Source organism: Mus caroli, unplaced genomic scaffold, assembly GCF_978045245.1.
Source record: "Mus caroli unplaced genomic scaffold, Mus_caroli_1 scaffold_2, whole genome shotgun sequence".
Taxonomy (NCBI): domain Eukaryota; kingdom Metazoa; phylum Chordata; class Mammalia; order Rodentia; family Muridae; genus Mus; species Mus caroli.
Window position 1 is genome coordinate 164358622 of NW_028227257.1, and position 17264 is coordinate 164375885.

At 36.0% G+C, this 17264-nt stretch overlaps 1 protein-coding gene across 4 annotated transcripts in view; it reads right to left on the bottom strand.

The window, feature by feature from the left end:
- The window catches only part of Plxdc2 (plexin domain containing 2), a 395182-nt gene that overhangs the window by 271476 nt on the left and 106442 nt on the right, over positions 1–17264 (bottom strand). Inside the window, exon 2 of one of the 4 annotated variants that reach the window (XM_085835170.1) lies at positions 7034–7044. The exons of the other annotated variants lie outside the window; for them this stretch is intronic. Coding sequence (XP_085691296.1) covers positions 7034–7044 — 11 coding nt within the window. The remainder of the gene's footprint in view (positions 1–7033; positions 7045–17264) is intronic. 4 annotated transcript variants of the gene reach the window in all.

Here is a 17264-nt window from a genome sequence, read left to right on the forward strand (position 1 = left end):
CACACACATGCTTGCACACAAACACTCACACTATATAAATATATATACACACACACACACACACACATATACATACATACATCCCATCCCCCTATCGCATCCCTCTCCCCTTATCACTAAGCCACCCACTCCTGCTTCCCTGTCCTGGCATTCCCCTACACGGGGGCATCAAGCCTTCACAGGACCAAGGGCCTCTCCTCTCATTGAGATCCCACAAGGCCATCCTCTGCTACATATGCAATTGGAGCCTTGAGTTCCTCCATGGAACCACACCCTTTTAAGAATGATATCTACAGGAAAATGCCATTATTCTCTCCTAATTAGGAAGAATAATTCAAAGTAGTTTTTTTTTTTTAATTAGCAGAAAAGGAAGCTATTTACTCTGTATGCCTCAAGTTGGTAATGGTTATCATATAAAGTCTAAGAAATTAGAAAAAAGTCAATCAGAGTGTGACTTACTGGGAAAAAAAAAAAAGCTTAAATTCACATGGGAAACTGAAGTTTCAAAGAATGAGAAACTAAGTTCAATTCTCAGAACCTACATAAATCCATTCTGAAATCTGCACTTGCATTCCCACCACGGGGAGACAGAACCAGCAGAATCCCTGAGGCTCAGGAACACAGGAGCCTAATCTAATCAGTAATCCCCAGGGCAGTAGACTCTGAAGATGGGTGCCTGTGGAGGTGGCTCAGTAAGAGTGCTTGCTGTGCAAGAATGATGAACATAAGTGAGAAACCATGTACAAGTCCAAAATGGCCACAGGGTACCTCTAACCCCAACAATGTAGTTACACAGACAGGAAGATTACTCTGTGTATTAAGGTAATTCACTAGCCATCTAATTTAGTGAAAACCTGGCAAGTTTCAAGTCAGAAAGAGACAGAATGAGAGAGTTGATAAGAAAGGTATCTAACATCCTCCTCTAGCTTCTACAAACAAGCTCATGGATATATACACACCATTGCACACACATCCATATATATATATATATATATATATATAGGTCCATGCATGTGTACAAACACATACACACACACACACACACATACAGAGAGAGAGAGAGACAGAGAGAGAGAGCCTAACAAGGATGGTATTAGCTAAGTAATAACAGCCATTTTCTTTCTAGCCTCCAAATATGTACACACATGTGCTCTGTGCACACACACAATCACACAAAATAATGTTAGTATCTATAATATATCCATATAATATATTTATATATCTATGAACTGCACAAAGATATTCATTGCCCATTGGTTGCTTCTGTTACTCTCATATGGACTGACCAGAAAATGCCATGGTCCTTTCTCAACACACTCACTGTCTCTAAACTTTAAGCAGAACCAAATTTATGATTATGATTTCGATTAGATAGTTGATACATAAAATGCTTGAAGACCATCATGACCAGAAAGTTATTCTCAATACATCAGCCATTCCTGACCTAAAGAATCTAACAGGTTACAAGCCAGAGGCTTACCAAATTTGGAATGCAAAAATGCTTTTGGTGTTTTGATGACAGATTAATGGCTAGTAGAAAATAATGCAGCATGTGTAGATAAAAATGTCTCCTGCCTTAGAGGAAATGGCAGGAGGCAAAGGCCATCTAATGTACAACAATGGTAACAAAATTTAAATGGTACCACCCCCATTTGCTGCTTTTTTATTTAGACTACAGTTTTAGCATCTTTCTGCAACATTGGAGTCTTATATGGTACCATGCACAAAAGAGGGAAAATGTAGGTAGATAAACTTTTGAATTATACAGGGTCTATTGTTTTTTGATTTTCTATATTAACAATTTCTCAAAACAAGGTATCTTAAGCCAGTTGCTGCTTTCCTTTATATTTGTATCCTGCTTTATGGCCAGTCTTAACTGTTGTGACATACTGTTTCAAGAAAGCAAATGTTCTTCTGACAAATTACCCAAAGTAAATACCAAAAGAAAAATGTCTTACTCTACTAGCTGACATAGTCGGTATCACCAGTGGTGTATAGGAATACACAGCGATTTGTCCAGGGTGTGCCTGAAAACTGAACTATTCATTGTTTCCCAAAATAATAGAATAAACCTTTTACTAAATTATCACCTCTTGGCATATGTGTTTTTAAAAATTTGAAATAAAGGACTCAAGATTTAGTCAGAGCTAATTTTAAACAATGTCAGCAATAACTATTAATCCATCAGCTTGTTTACAAATGTACTAAAGTTGACTTGTGTATCCATTAGGGAGGTAGAGGATGTTATTGTAATGAAATATCAATAAGGCTAGTAGCATACTTTGAAAATGTGCACTCAGTTCAAATCAAAGTTTGGTTTTTGTGGGATCTAAATTCCACAGAACCGAAACCAAAACATATGTATTTGGTTTCTTCTCAAGGGTTGGTTATGGGTGAGTGAAAGAACCAGAAAAAACAATGGCACAATGTAGACAAACAAGTTCATTCTGCCTACCATTGTGTGCCGGTGATCCCTATGTCTTACAGAAATATAGGTATGGAATACTGCAGCTTAGACGAACAAAATAGAAGAGAATCAAACAATTGTCGAAAGTGACCAGCTATATGTACGCTGGATACTGTGATTCTTATTAAATAGAGCTGTGAGGTCTTTGGGCCATGAAAAATGTCATCAGCAATGAGGCTAATTTGTGTCTGAGCAGGACTTTTACAGAAACTGATTACTTACAGATGCCAAGTCTTCCAGGGAACTTATACCAGATGTTGTCAATTTGTACACTGGCAGCCTCATCCTGAACATGCTCACTTGACTGACACTGGGTTCTACCTTCTGTTTCAGGATACCGGTATTTATAGGACACCATCTCTATCACGGAAAGATTTTGTCTTGTAACCTTTTCTACATATAATGCCATGACTTACAGTTTATGAAAAGAAAATGACTCATGCAGAACCAGCATCCTAAAACTGCTGACAGCCCTTCATAGTGTATTCAATAAGAACTATGTGAAATGTGCTGCACCCATAAAGACAATAAACTTTTTAAAAAGTAGGTCTGTGAGGTTATCACATTTGATCATGTGTTTAAAGCAAGGCTTCCTTCTATCACATACTGGCTTCCCCCTCCATCTGAACAAGGATGTTCACAAGGATCAACTTTACATTTCTGACTAAATTTGCCCAGAGTCCTGTTTACTGATAACTTCTGCTTGCTATTTGTTCTTTGATGCATTACAGTTGCTAAAACGAAGCCCAAAACCTAAACCATCATCCATGTGACAACTTAAGAAGTAGCTAATATAATTGTCTTACTCATTCAGTCTTTTCTAAGCTAAATAGTCCAAGTTCTTTGTGAATGTAATATTTTCACTGTTTTGCAGCATTTCAGTTGTGATAAACAAATTCTAAGAAAGAATGCATCCTTGAAAACACGTCAACAACCAATACTTGCAAATAAGAAATAGCCTTTGCCTTTTCCAGAACATTAACCACCAATATAATGTGATGCTTTTGAGTCGGGTGTAATAGCACATGCACAGGGGAGCAGAAACAAAAGGATAATTGCAAGTTCTAGGTCAGTCAAGAAAGAGAGTTAGTTCCAGGCCACCTAGGCAACTTCGTGATGCCATGTATTAAATTTAAATGCATTGCATATTGACTTCCAATGTAGTGTGATGCATTTGACAAATGGTGAATGTTTTTATTGAAGAAAAATCCACTTAATAAAATGAGGTGAGGACAAGAGAGAGTGAGAGAAAGCGAGAGAGAGGGGGGGAGAGAGGGAGAGAGAGAGAGAGAGAGAGAGAGAGAGAGGGCGAGAGCATAAAAGGAAGACATGTTTGACTGTTTAGATATTGTCTTTTAAGAGGACTTCTCTCTAAGTTATACTGTTAGTGAACATTACAGTTGCAAAAACAAAGCCTAAACTGTCATCCATTTGACAATTTATCAAGTATGTAATTTAATTATCTTCTTGGTCTTATTTTTATTTAACCATTTAATAAAAGATTGGAAGAGATAAAACTTTTCAATAACAAAACACAAATATGCCTAAAAAATCCATGAGACAAAATAATTTAGTAAATTAGTTCATCAGGTGTCACCTGTACACCTTTTTTCTTGGTATTCTGGAAATTCATTCATTGGTGGTATAATCTTGAGCTAATCTTTATTGGGAAGTTTTTAACTTAACATAATTTATACTTTCTCAATGTATTTATTACTATTATTATTACCTATGTTGTTTTATCTTAATACGTTTACATATGCCTTTACAATTTAAAATTTTTCTTGCCTAAAAATAAGGAATAAAAGAATAAATTTAAATGTTTTCTTGTATCTAAGCTAAATTAACTGAATAAAATAAGGTTTTATTCATTTATTAAGTTTTTTTCAAGTGCCGTGGGGCCCACAAAACATGTAGTTCACATCATTTTCTTGTCTCTGATACCATCCTCTTCCCATCTCCTGAGTATAGATTTGAAAAATCTGCCCTCACTCTAATCATTCATGTGATTCATTTTTGATTAATAATCCTATATATGGTTTTTGACCTAACCAAAATATAAAATGAAGCTACTAACAGACCAAAGAAAATTATGTATCAAATAGATAAAAATTAGGAAAAAGCAGCCTTTCCTTTTAGAGTGTGACAGTATTGTAACAGTCTTGTTTTCCACAAGGGCAGCTGTTCTAGTTGACTGCAAAATCTAGGCCATAAAACAAGCCTTGCCATGAGGTTGCCATCTGTCACTGCATATGAAGACAAGCTGAGATCAATGTTGAGAGGCAGAGCTCAGACCTCCAGAATGTGGTTGGGGGTGCAGCAGCTGCCAATGTCACATTGCTGGGGAATAGGGGCGTGTTCCTGTGGTTTTCTTTTTCTTCTGCATTACTACTGCCTGGCTCACATAACAGACACTAAGAAGATCTTGGAGAAAATGCTAATATAGACCTTTCCATTCTCACAGAGTTCCTCTGACCCATTGAGATTTAACTTAGTTGGGAGTCAAACTCAAAGTGGATGACTTTTGTGCAGTGGTCATACTTTTGCCACTTAATGTCTTTTAAGAGGTCTTCTCTCTAAGTTGTACTGTTAGTGAACATTACAGTTGCAAAAACAAAGCCAAAACTGTCATCCATTTGACAATTTATCAAGTATCTGCTATAACTACCTTCTTGGTCTTACTTTTATTTAACCATATAACAAAAGATTGATTTGCATTTCTCCGTTGATTAAGGATGTTGAACATTTTTTCAGGTGCTTCTCAGCCATTCGATATTACTCCGTTGAGAGTTCTTTGTTTAGCTCTGTACCCCATTTTTAGTGGGGTTATTTGGTTTTCTGGAATCCATCTTCATGAGTGGTTTATATATATTGGATATTAGTTCCATATCTGATTTAGGATTCGTAAAGATCCTTTCCCAATATGTTCGTGACCTTTTTGTCTTATTGACAATGTCTTTTGCCTTACAGAAGCTTTGCAATTTTATGAGGTCCCATTTGTCAATTCTCGATCTTACAGCACAAGCCATTGTTGTTCTACTCAGGAATTTTTCCCATGTGCCCATATCTTTGAGGCTTTTCCCCACTTTCTCCTCTATAAGTTTCAGTGTCTCTGATTTTATGTGGAGTTCCTTGATCCACTTAGACTTGATCTTAGTACAAGGAAATAAAAACGGATCAACTCGCATTCTTCTACATGATAACCACCAGTTGTGTCAGCACCATTTGTTGAAAATGCTGTCTTTTTTTCCACTGGAAGGCTTTAGCTCCCTTGTCAAAGATCAAGTGACCATAGATGTGTGGGTTCAGTTCTGGGTCTTCAATTCTATTCCATTGGTCTACCTGTCTGTCACTATACCAGGTTTCATTGCAAGAGGAGAAAGTAAATGAATATTTCAGGGTCTGAAAGACATCCACCACAAAAACACCTTTAGTCCTAACTATTTCATATAAGCATTACTCAACCTGTATTAAAAATTTGCAATCAGTTGCTCAAATGGCAGGATGATGACAGGTTCAAAGTTAGCTCAGACAGCATACATAGCAAGTCAGAGGCCAGATTGGATACATGGCATGACCCTGCCTCAAAAACAAAACAGCCTGCATTTTACATGTTTGTACAGTATAGGGGCAACAAATGATTTCTATAAACAAAGTAAATATAAACATTTCAATGTCCCTTAAAAATGTGGCATGTAGCCGGGCAGTGGTGGCGTATGCCTTTAATTCCAGCACTTGGGAGGCAAAAGCAGGCAGATTTCGGAGTTCGAGGCCAGCCTGGTCTACAGAGTGAATTCCAGGACAGCCAGGGCTACACAGAGAAACCCTCTCTAAGAAATTAAATAAATAAATAAAAATGTGGCATGTATCAGTAGTAAACTTTCTATGCAGAAAAAAACATACTGTACAATTGTCGTTCAATGACTAAGAGTAAAAATGAAGATTGCTGGTAGTGTCTCTGAAAACTTCTAAAGTCACCATAAATACCTTAAAGCATACAAATCTTTCTCCTCATGTTAATTTTCCACGTTGTTTTATTAAATATCTTAAGTTGCCCTTTTGAAGACCAAGAATTTAAGGTTGACATTTCACCAAACACATCAATGAGCAGGGAAACATTATTTAAAGTTGCTCTTTTAATTAAGGAGAATTGTTCTTATATTGGTTCATCATGGACTTAAGTTTTTTTTTTCCTTTCTTAACTAAAACACAGTGATAATTACATAGACTCAGAGCAATATTATGGTTATTGAGTCCTACATATCAATCTAGCTATGCTCAAAATATTCTTCATGAATCAAAATTTTTCAGATGCTACAAAGCAGGCTTTATATAGCCAACACACAGTTTATGAGCTACTTTCATTCACTATATGATTATCATTCTTCATAATATACTCATACTGTAGATCCCTGGACCCTCCAAATTCCTCAGTTGCTCTTTTCCCAAGTGTTATGTTGGTGCCATGTTACTGAACACTTTCAAGAATAAATTCTAGACCTGTGAGTCAACCCAAAAGATCTACATACGCCAGCTCTTCTCAGTGCAACGGCAAGAAAGGAGAACACAATTTTTCACTGTTTATAGCAAATGGACTTGGCTTCCTTAGGTAGTGGACATTTTTACCATAGAAGAGAGTTCATTCCAGATACCATTATTGATGATTGTAAGTAAAAATGACAAGGGAAAAATAGCTAAGATATACTCAGTATAAAGCTAGGCAAGCCTAGTAATGTATAGCACAGAATATACAGAACTGTACAAAACAACATTTGCACAATTTTTATAGATCTGGAGTTCTATATCAAAACCTTTAAAAGAAGAAACTACCCAGAACTGATGATGAGTTAATTTAATTAAATTATAAAAACAAATAAATAAAGTTTAACACATGTCATGGCATGAAAAAATGGTAGGGATGAATCCTATTATCAACAGACCCAATAGTCATTACTTTGTATTGATATTGAACATGATGCAGATCTTCCCTCATTTCCTCAGTGCTAATTATCAGCCTAAAGGCTAAGTCATAATCAATGTAAAGCAAATGTTTCTCTAAAATTAAATCCAAGATGAAGTAGACTTTGAAAATCTGAGAGAATAGGATTCAAGAAGTTAGGAATAATGACACTAGATCAATAACAACCATACCTACCAGAAAGAGTGTAGATGAGAAGGTATAGAATAATAAAGATATGGATGAAGGTTTAAGAAGTATCTCCCCTATGAATTTATTTTGAAAGCAATGGATGTAACACAAAAAACAATGTACTATTAATCTAAAAATGGACCCAAAAATGAAACCTATGACAGTTACTACAGAAATGGCATAAAGTGGAAAGGAAAACGAAGTCATTTGTGCATAAAATGATTCTTTAGTCAATGAATATATTCACCATGTAGTTTGATATACTATAGTCGCATATGATAAGCTAATAATCAGCCAATAAAAATAAAAGAAATTACAATGAGTCATATAAAATAGAACACCAAAAAAGTTCTTGGTAAATATGGAAAGAAGAGGTTAAGTAAGGCAGAGTTTATTGGGACAGAAAAAAATAGCAAAAGTATGGACTTATGCCCATCATACCAATTATTAAATTAAAGTGTATTTAATATAAAAAATTAAAAGATAGATATAGAAATTGAAGTTACGGAAAAATGAGTACTATGTGGTGTCCATGGAGGCACATAACAATAAAGATATAGATGGTTTAAATGACAGAATGAGAAGAAATACCATGCGAAACGTTAAGATGTTGCTGTTTAGCATAAGGACTCAATGTAAATGAAAATATATAGGGTCAGTGCACAATGGACAAATAGGCATTTCATCAAAAAGTCAAAATGGGATCAAATATATATGACTTTAAGAAAAATACTATAGCTGTCTCTTGTGAGACTATGCTGGGGCCTAGCAAACAGAAGTGGAGGCTCACAGTCAGCTATTGGATGGATCACAGGGCACCCTATGGAGGAGCTAGAGAAAGTACCTAAGGAGCTAAAGGGATCTGCAATCCTATAGGTGGAACAACAATATGAACTAACCAGTACCCACTGGAGCTCATGTCTCTAGCTGAATATGTATCAGACGATGGCCTAGTCGGCCATCAGTGGAAAAAGAGGCCCATTGGTCTTACAAACTTTATATGCCTCAGTGAAGGGCAACGCCAGGGCCAAGAAGTGGGAGTGGACGGGTAGGGAAGTGGGGGGGGGGAGGGTATGGGGGACTTTTGTGATAGCATTGGAAATATAAGTGAAGAAAAAACCTAAGAAAAATAATAATGATAAAAAAGAAAAATAAAGGAAAAATGTCACAATTGAAGGGGGAATACATGGATATATTAATACCTTTTTGGTTTTTGTTTTCAACTTTTAAAAGTAACAACACTATTTAAAAGTAAATTTGGTCAATACTTAAAGAATTTTACAATCACTCTATACTTAATATATACTTGCCTTTTATGTATATTCAGGCCATTCAATAGGATACACTTTATGTTGACTATAAAATTAACCAAATGTTTTGGGAATTAAATCATTAAGCCTATATTTTTGAACATATAGAACTACTTTGGGGATAAAAGTTTGTGAGAGCTATGAAGAAATAAAAAAGAAAACTTTAAATGTTACACATAAAAATTCAGTTAATATAGTATTCAGCAGGAAATGTATTGCTTTAAACACTTATTTATATAAAGGAGAAACTCTGTAAGTCAGAAATGCATGCATCCAAAGAAAAGAGAAGCCAATTTTAGGCAGACAGACAGAAAGATAGACAGAGAGATGATAGGTAGGTACATAGATAGATAGATAGATAGATAGATAGATAGATAGATAGATAGATAGACGATAGATACACAGACTACTAAAAGAACTTTTTTCCAGGAAAGGTATCATATTTCAAGAATGTTACTTGAAACTTAGCAATCCTAAGACATAAACACTGTAAAATATATATAAGCAGTAAGCAGAACCCTCTGCACCAAATGACAATATGGGAATATTTAAATGGGTGAATGGAAATCTGAACTACAAAGAAGCAAATTTGTTCAGAAAATCCTTGCAGTCTTTGGCTGCTTGTAAGTACAGCACAACATACAATAAGTGATTTGCTTCTGCATTTATTTGAATGATAAACATTTTGCATGCCTATAGGTACTAAACCATTAAATGCCGGACTATATACAGAGTGAACAGTGGTGTGGCTTAATGGAATGCCTCCGACCCCCTTTTAATGTACAACCAATATAGAAATGATCTGAATTTTACACTCTTTAAAAATATTTTTTACATCAGTGCTTAGAGGTCCATTGTAGAGACTGCCATCCATGAAACTTGGCCTCCCACTTAATAGTAGCTCCTCATAAAAATTCCTGTTAGTTTTAGTATTGGTTTTGTGTTGTTTGAGGTTCTGTGCTATGAAATTGAAAAATAAAATAAAATCTTTAGTCAAGCAATTTACCGCCTTGTAGTAAGTAACAACAACACAACAAACCAACAAACAAACAAAAACAAAACCAGACAATTTTATTAATGAACCAAGAACATGTATCTTTATCTATTAAAGTAATACAGGGGCACCTAATGATTAGCAGGTGTTGTGTACATATTTTATACACCATGTCAGATTTATCCTCCAAGTACCTTAGCAGCACTGTGTTGCTTTATGTCAATGAGTAATCTAAAGCTTAACCACTTAAAATGTGGCTATTTCATGATACCTGAAGGCAGCATGTAAACTGGGTCTGCTATACAGAGTGCTCCTTTGCCCCTTCTCTGGGGCTGACAGCAACTAAAGAGTGTTGTGCAGTGAGAGATGAGCATGGAGGATCATGAGAAGTGGAAGTGTCATTGCCACTAGGGCAGATGCATAATCACAGATCTCAAGATACTAAAAAAAACATGGGCAATGTAGTAAGATTGCTCTGTGAAATTAAAAATAAAATTCAAAAAAGAGAATGGCTTCTAATAAAGTTCAATGGTATGGAATGTGCCTAGAATTCTTGAGGCCCTGTATTCAATTCTCAGTAGGTAGGTAGGTAGTACATAGATGGAAGGATGGATAGATGTATGGATGTATGGATGGATGATAGATAGATGAATACATGGACAGATGGATAGACAGACAGATAGATGATAGACAGATACAGAGACAGAAACACAGAGAAGGAGAGAGAGAGGAGAGAGAGAGAGAAGAGCAAGAGAAAGAGAGAGAGAAAGAGAGAGAGAAAGAGAGAGAAAGAGAGAGAAAGAGAGAGAGAGAAAGAGAAAGAGAAAGAGAAAGAGAGAGAGAGAGAGAGAGAGAGAACGAGAACGAGAAAGAGAAAGAGAACGAGAACGAGAACGAGAACGAGAACGAGAAAGAGAAAGAGAAAGAGAAAGAGAAAGAGAAAGAGAAAGAGAAAGAGAAAGAGAAAGAGAAAGAGAAAGAGAAAGAGAAAGAGAAGAGGAAGAGAAAGAGATGACCAAATTAATTTTATGTTTAGGAAATAATGTTAACTGGGATGATAAGAGAAAAACTAATTTGCAACACAATGTTTTATAACTTGAAGAGACAATCCTATATTTTCACTCCAACTGAATCAAGTACTCTGTTTTAATTGCTCTCATGACTTCTGCCCATACATTTTACCACACTCAGCTAGCTTTATTTCACTTGCTGTAAACTGCTAAACTTCCCATGATTCAAGCCAAGTTTTTGTCATGATTTAACTACAACACCCCACTCTTTCCCACTCTGCTGAAGGATGCTAGCTGCCACATTCTTTTCTAGACTCCTTAAAACAAAAAGACAATAACTATGATATGGGAGATCATCATTTTGTCAACAAAACAGTACAGTTACTGTTAGACTCCAGTGGAAATTTTAGAAAAATGAGTTTGATTTCATTTGATAGCAAAGATGATGATAAGCAAAGTTTGAAACTACTCCAGAGATCACTTAAAACATGATAACCATAAACCACTTTATGAAAAATAATGTAAGTGTTCTAAAAATGTAAAAGACTGACAGTTCTAAAATTGAAATTTGAAATATTTCTCCCTTCCAATCTTCTCAGGTTAAGCCAAATCCAGAAATTCTATTTGAATGCTAATTTTCATAGAATGACTCTAAGTTGGAACTTTTGTTCAGATTGTGAACAAAATTCATATTTTACATACTTATTTTTGTCATAGTATTAAAACACAAAATAGAATTTATCATTGACTTTTCTTCCTGTCTTATCTTCAATTGCTCTATACACTTTCTGGTAAATAGCGAGGCTATATGTAATCAAATACACATACTCACACTTACTCATTTCAAAAACACAGACATGTAGTGTCTGCATATGCTCTGTTCATTCTGCTCCCAATATAAGTCATAAGGACACCTCCTTCTCTCCTTTCCATCCCACAACTCTGGTCTCAAATGGTTTCAATCTCTCTCTCTCTCTCTCTCTCTCTCTCTCTCTCTCTCTCTCTCTCTCTCATTATTTCCTATGCAGCAGTTCCAATTCAACAGTAACATAAATCAATAATGATATTTGAAAAGGTTTCCTGTTATATCTGGAATTATTGACCAGGAAAAAAGAATAAAGAAATTGCAGAAGTCTGAATTACACACACACACACACACACACACACACACACACACAGAGCTATTATAAAAACCAAGTATAAAGATACAGAGTTTATATATAAATTTTCATTTGCTAACTCCATTTCATCTCCAATAAGAGCACATTAACTTTTTGATATTTAATTTACTCCTCACTCTTGTTTCCCCCTTCGGAAATATGATGCGTGTAACTAGCAGTCAATTCTACAGATTTCACTTACAACTAAGCATATCTCTGAAAATATCTATTTCTAAAAAGCACAGACTGAAGCAGTCCTTTCACTAAGGCAATCACACTAGATGTTTATACATTCCTCAGGTCTGTTTATTCTCTGAACACAGCTTTCAAGCAGTGCTCTGGTTGGGCAGGCTATGCTCTGGAGTTGAGTGCTAAAGGCAATTTCCTGCATTTGCCTCCTATTAGTTTTATGCAGTTGACAGTGGTTTGTTTAATTTTAGCTATTTTGGTTTGATGATCATGTAGGAAGAATCCATACAGTGTTGACTCAGTGACAGTTGAAAGAATATAGGCAGTTGACAATCATCACTTCTGTGGGGATCTTAGGAAACCAGCATTTCCCAGAATGGCCAACCTAATTAATAACTTACTCTATGGCCTAAACAGCAGCTGCTCCTAAGAACCCACACAGACCAGGTGACAATTCTTGGTCACTCAAGATGTTGACATGTCTGTTAGCAACCAGAAAATTCTTCTGTCTGGATCAGACAGACTCTTGTGTTGATGAGAACATCACACAAAGTGAGCATCATACCTTGGCAGAGACAGTCACAGAGAAAAAAAAAAACACAGGTAGTAAGTTTCACCAAAGGCAGAAATGAGAATTTAAACATGTATATTTGAGTACTGATACAGTTAAAATCATTTTCAGAAGATTGACACGATACTCCATCAGCCAGTACTATAAGTATATCAAAGTAGTAATACTGTGTGTGAGTGTGTGTGTGTGTGTGTGTGTGTGTGTGTGTGTGTGCTGTTTTCACTAATACTAAAATTCTCTGTATTTGTGAACTTCAAGAGAGACTACATTCTGTTTTCTGGTTTGTACTAAAAACACCATCATTGTATTTCATCTACCATTCTAGTTTGGAATTTGCAAAATCAATAAATTTTGAACACACAAAATAGATCTCCATGAGTTGATAGCAATATTGCTAATGGGAGTGGTGGATTGAAAATGTTCCTTCAAGACACATATGTTAGAATGCTAGAGCCTCAGATGATGACTGTAGGAGATGGAGAAGGTAAAGGGTCATGAGAAGAGAGTCCCTCTGAGTAGAACTGGGTCTTTTATAAAGGATTCCCAGAAAATTCTTTGCCTATTTCTTGCAGGTAATAATACAATGGAAGTCTACTATATTCACACAAGGAGACATCACTTCTGAGCCCTGTAACATGTTGGCAGCCATATCTCAGACTTCTATCCTCCAGAACTTTGAGAATATATCGATGTTTTCTAAACTACCCTGCTTTATGCTATTTTGTTGCAGTAGCGTGAGTTTAGACAAAACAGCATAGCTATAGAGATATCTATGTATATGGGGTTAAATCCAAGGTATTTCTAATTGCAGACAAGTCTTTGAAAATATGCTTTCCTATATAATTTTTAATCCTACTTGTTAGGTTTTGTTTTGCTTTGGTTTTGTTTTGTTTGTTTTTTGCTTATATATAGGCTTATATTTGAACTTGCTACAGTAAATCTCCAGCAGGTTTCTACAGTTTCAGGTTTTTATTCTTTGCTAGGCACACCATTCTTAAAATATGATGAAAGTATTTTCTGTGAAGAATTCTTCCACTCAGTCAGTCTTCCACTCAAAGGCCATGCAGACTCTGGCTCACTTAAACTCCCTATCATAAAACCCTTCCTATCTGTGGACTATCTGAGGTCTAGCACCTGCCTTTGCCCAGGTTACACATGTTTCTTCTTTGCTCTGACCACTCTGAATTCCTGCTATTCTGTGACCAGGCTGAGCCCCTCTCAGTTACTGCAACTTTCTTGGTTATTTCCTATTTCTAGAATTCTCAGACCCAGATAATCTAATCTGTCCTCACCAAAAAAAAAAAAAAAAAAAAGAAAGAAAGAAAAAAGAAAATAAGAGAGAGAAAAAAAGAAAAAAGAAAAAAGCTTTCCTTATGCATTTGTGCTAGGCAGCTGTTACTGTGGTGAAAAAAGCTGAGATTATCAATGTCATAAATGACAAAGGTTCGTTTTGTGTCAGACATTCAGAGGGTTCTAACCATGACCCTTGACTTTCTTCTTCTGAGTGTAGTTCACATTACTTTGGTCTATAGATTTTAAGGTATACAAACACCTCTGCCAATTGAGTATATCTGAAAGTATCAGTACACTCTGTGTGACTCAGTGTCCTCCATCATGTGTGTGTTTGTGTGTGTGACACACCCAGTTGAATTGCCTATTCATTTAAATAGGCACACAGTGTATGATGACTATTGGGAGATGAATATTTCTTCTGTCATAGCATATCCATCATCCCTGGTATTTTATTCTTCTAGCATTTCTTCTTCTAACATTGCTCTGTAATGTTAATCTCATTTACCACATTTAATTGAGGTGAAGGGTGTCTCTCAGATTTACCCCCTACTGCAGGTATTAATTATTTTAGGTCTTCAGTACAGCAACCCTGATCAGTTCTAGAAGAAATGCAGATCCCTCTGCTCTGACAAGTCCTGGAACTACTCATGCCAGAACAGATGTTAATTCTTTCATCTCTGCATATCAGATTGTTTTTCCCTCACTACTATTAAAGGTCAAGTTTTCAACCAGTCTCAGCTCTCGAATGTTCCTAAAACTGAGACTTTGATAAGTAGAATGCTGGGTAGTAATCTAGATTCATCAGCAACCTAACAGAACATATATTCACTGTTAAGATTATTATAAATACTAAACAGTAATGGGATGTTTTGTCCTTGTAAAACCCTTCTCTAATAAACAGAGTTTCAGAAATAACAACTACCATGATTATAACTAACATCTGCATAAAGAGAGCTAGGGTATTAATGTGAACCTGAAGCACAAAGAATTGCATGACATAAAGATGGAACCACACTCACTCCCTTCTTATCAGAGCTGATAGTTTAAAATAACTGTAGCGCAGGATAGCATTTTCTTCTAGCTCTAACCATGGCTTTACCAAGAAAACAAGAAGCAATATTTACAGAGAAAAGTCTAGTCCTATGACAAAATGAATCCAAGAGTCAAGTCAAGTATTGGCTCTTGAAGCATGAAGTAAAATAGGATATCAAAATCATTCTTGGACTGTGGGTGGGCCTTAGTGATAGAGTTGTCTATGCAGGGGGCACTATGTTTGATCTCTGAAGGAAAAATTCATTCTGCAAATCCTTGCTATATATATTCACTGAAAGATCTTATTTCTCCATTTTTTCTCCTTTGATATATGAGAAAATCAGTAGAGACCTAGGGTGTTAGAAAATAACATATCTTAATTAATTTTGAGAATAATCTGATGGTTTCATCAATATGCTGAGTGCCCAGACTCTTTTCATACGTTGTAAATGCTAACAATACCTTTGAATATTGATTTATAAATAATTATGACATAAAAATGACTAGTTCAAGTTTGGCTCATAGTTTAAGAAGACTAAGTTTATTTTACCATTTCATCATTTAACACTCTGTAAGTACCTACTGGGTACACAATCTCATTAGGCATTAATGTGAATAGCATGTTCTTTGTTATAAAATAACTGTCATGTCAAGAGATAAATTTGATTATACAGATATTGAGAGACATCTATAGCGAGCCTGTGGGTTTTTTTAGTTCCTGAGTGCTGGAACCCTTAAACATGAGTACAAATTATCAATTTTATCACTGAATTTTAATACTTAATAGTGATGCTACACTTAATACAAGTAACTGTGTCCAAAACCTATATAAAAGGAAAAATAAAAATTAGTTACAACAAAACATGGGGGGATACACACACACACACATGCACACGCACACACCCATAGACTCACACAGGCTAGTTATTCTGAGATGAACATAGAAAGATTCTAGAAAAGAGGCAGTATTAGTGATGGATGCAGTAACATGGATTTTTTTTCCACGAAATACAGATACAGCACAAAGTACAGTGTTTCTTTGGTGAAAGAAAATGTTGAGCCGTGTGAAGTCTCAATGAGTAGTGGAAGGAGGTCACCTCACTGAAAACACTGAATGTCTTCTCTAAGGACAGAGAGTGCAGTGTACTGTGCATCAAGTGTCAGAACTGGTAGTCTGGGCTCTTAGCCTGTTTCCAGGACTGCCTCCCCATACAATGGTTTCCTAGCTTTCCATTGCTACTGTAACAAATGACCATGAGCAAAATGTTTGAAACAGTTGGTTTATTAGCAGGTAGGTTTAGAGGGCAGAAGAAAACTTGGTTTCACCAAGTTAAAACCAAGGTTTCCTTAGGGCTATATTCCTTTACCTTCCCAACTCTCTGAGGACATCAGCATTCCTCAGCTGTGATCCATTTCCCCAATTCCAAAGCCAGAAGTCTAGCATCTTATAATGTCTGTGACTCCCCCTGTCCTCTCTCCTTCACTTGTAAGGGTCCTTCTGGTTTTGCTGGGCTAATCCTAGCATATGAACAATTCTGATTAACAGATCTAGTTTCTTCTGCAAGCCTGTGCATCAAAGCACAGCCAAGGCTCAGAATGAGGAAGAAAGGAATATTATTTTCTCCATAGGAAATTCAATGTGGATGTGTCAAAAGATTAAATTCTAATAAATATGAATTTTTAGACTTTATACGAGAAACGTCTTTTTTCCCCACCAACACTTGAGCTACATTTTAGGGCATTCCTCATTCAGCCAGGAGTAATTAATGGGGCTGTGAGGTTGAGGCAGGGAATCAGGTAAGAATGGGCAATTTCAGTTGAGCTGCTGGAGAAAATTCTATAATACGCCACAACCAATTCATGATGATGTCAATAGTCTTTGCAAAATGGAAAGCCTTTTGTCTCATCCATTCTTATCCATAATGGGCAGAGGGAATTGGAGAAATGCACAATATCGAATCCAATTTGAATTCATTTTTTTTTCTCACATGGTCTTGTCCTAAATTATAACAAGTGATTTGGAAGCTGGTGTCAAAATGCATTTGCAGTCCTCCAGAAACCCTTTTCAACACAACAGAGAAGAACATAA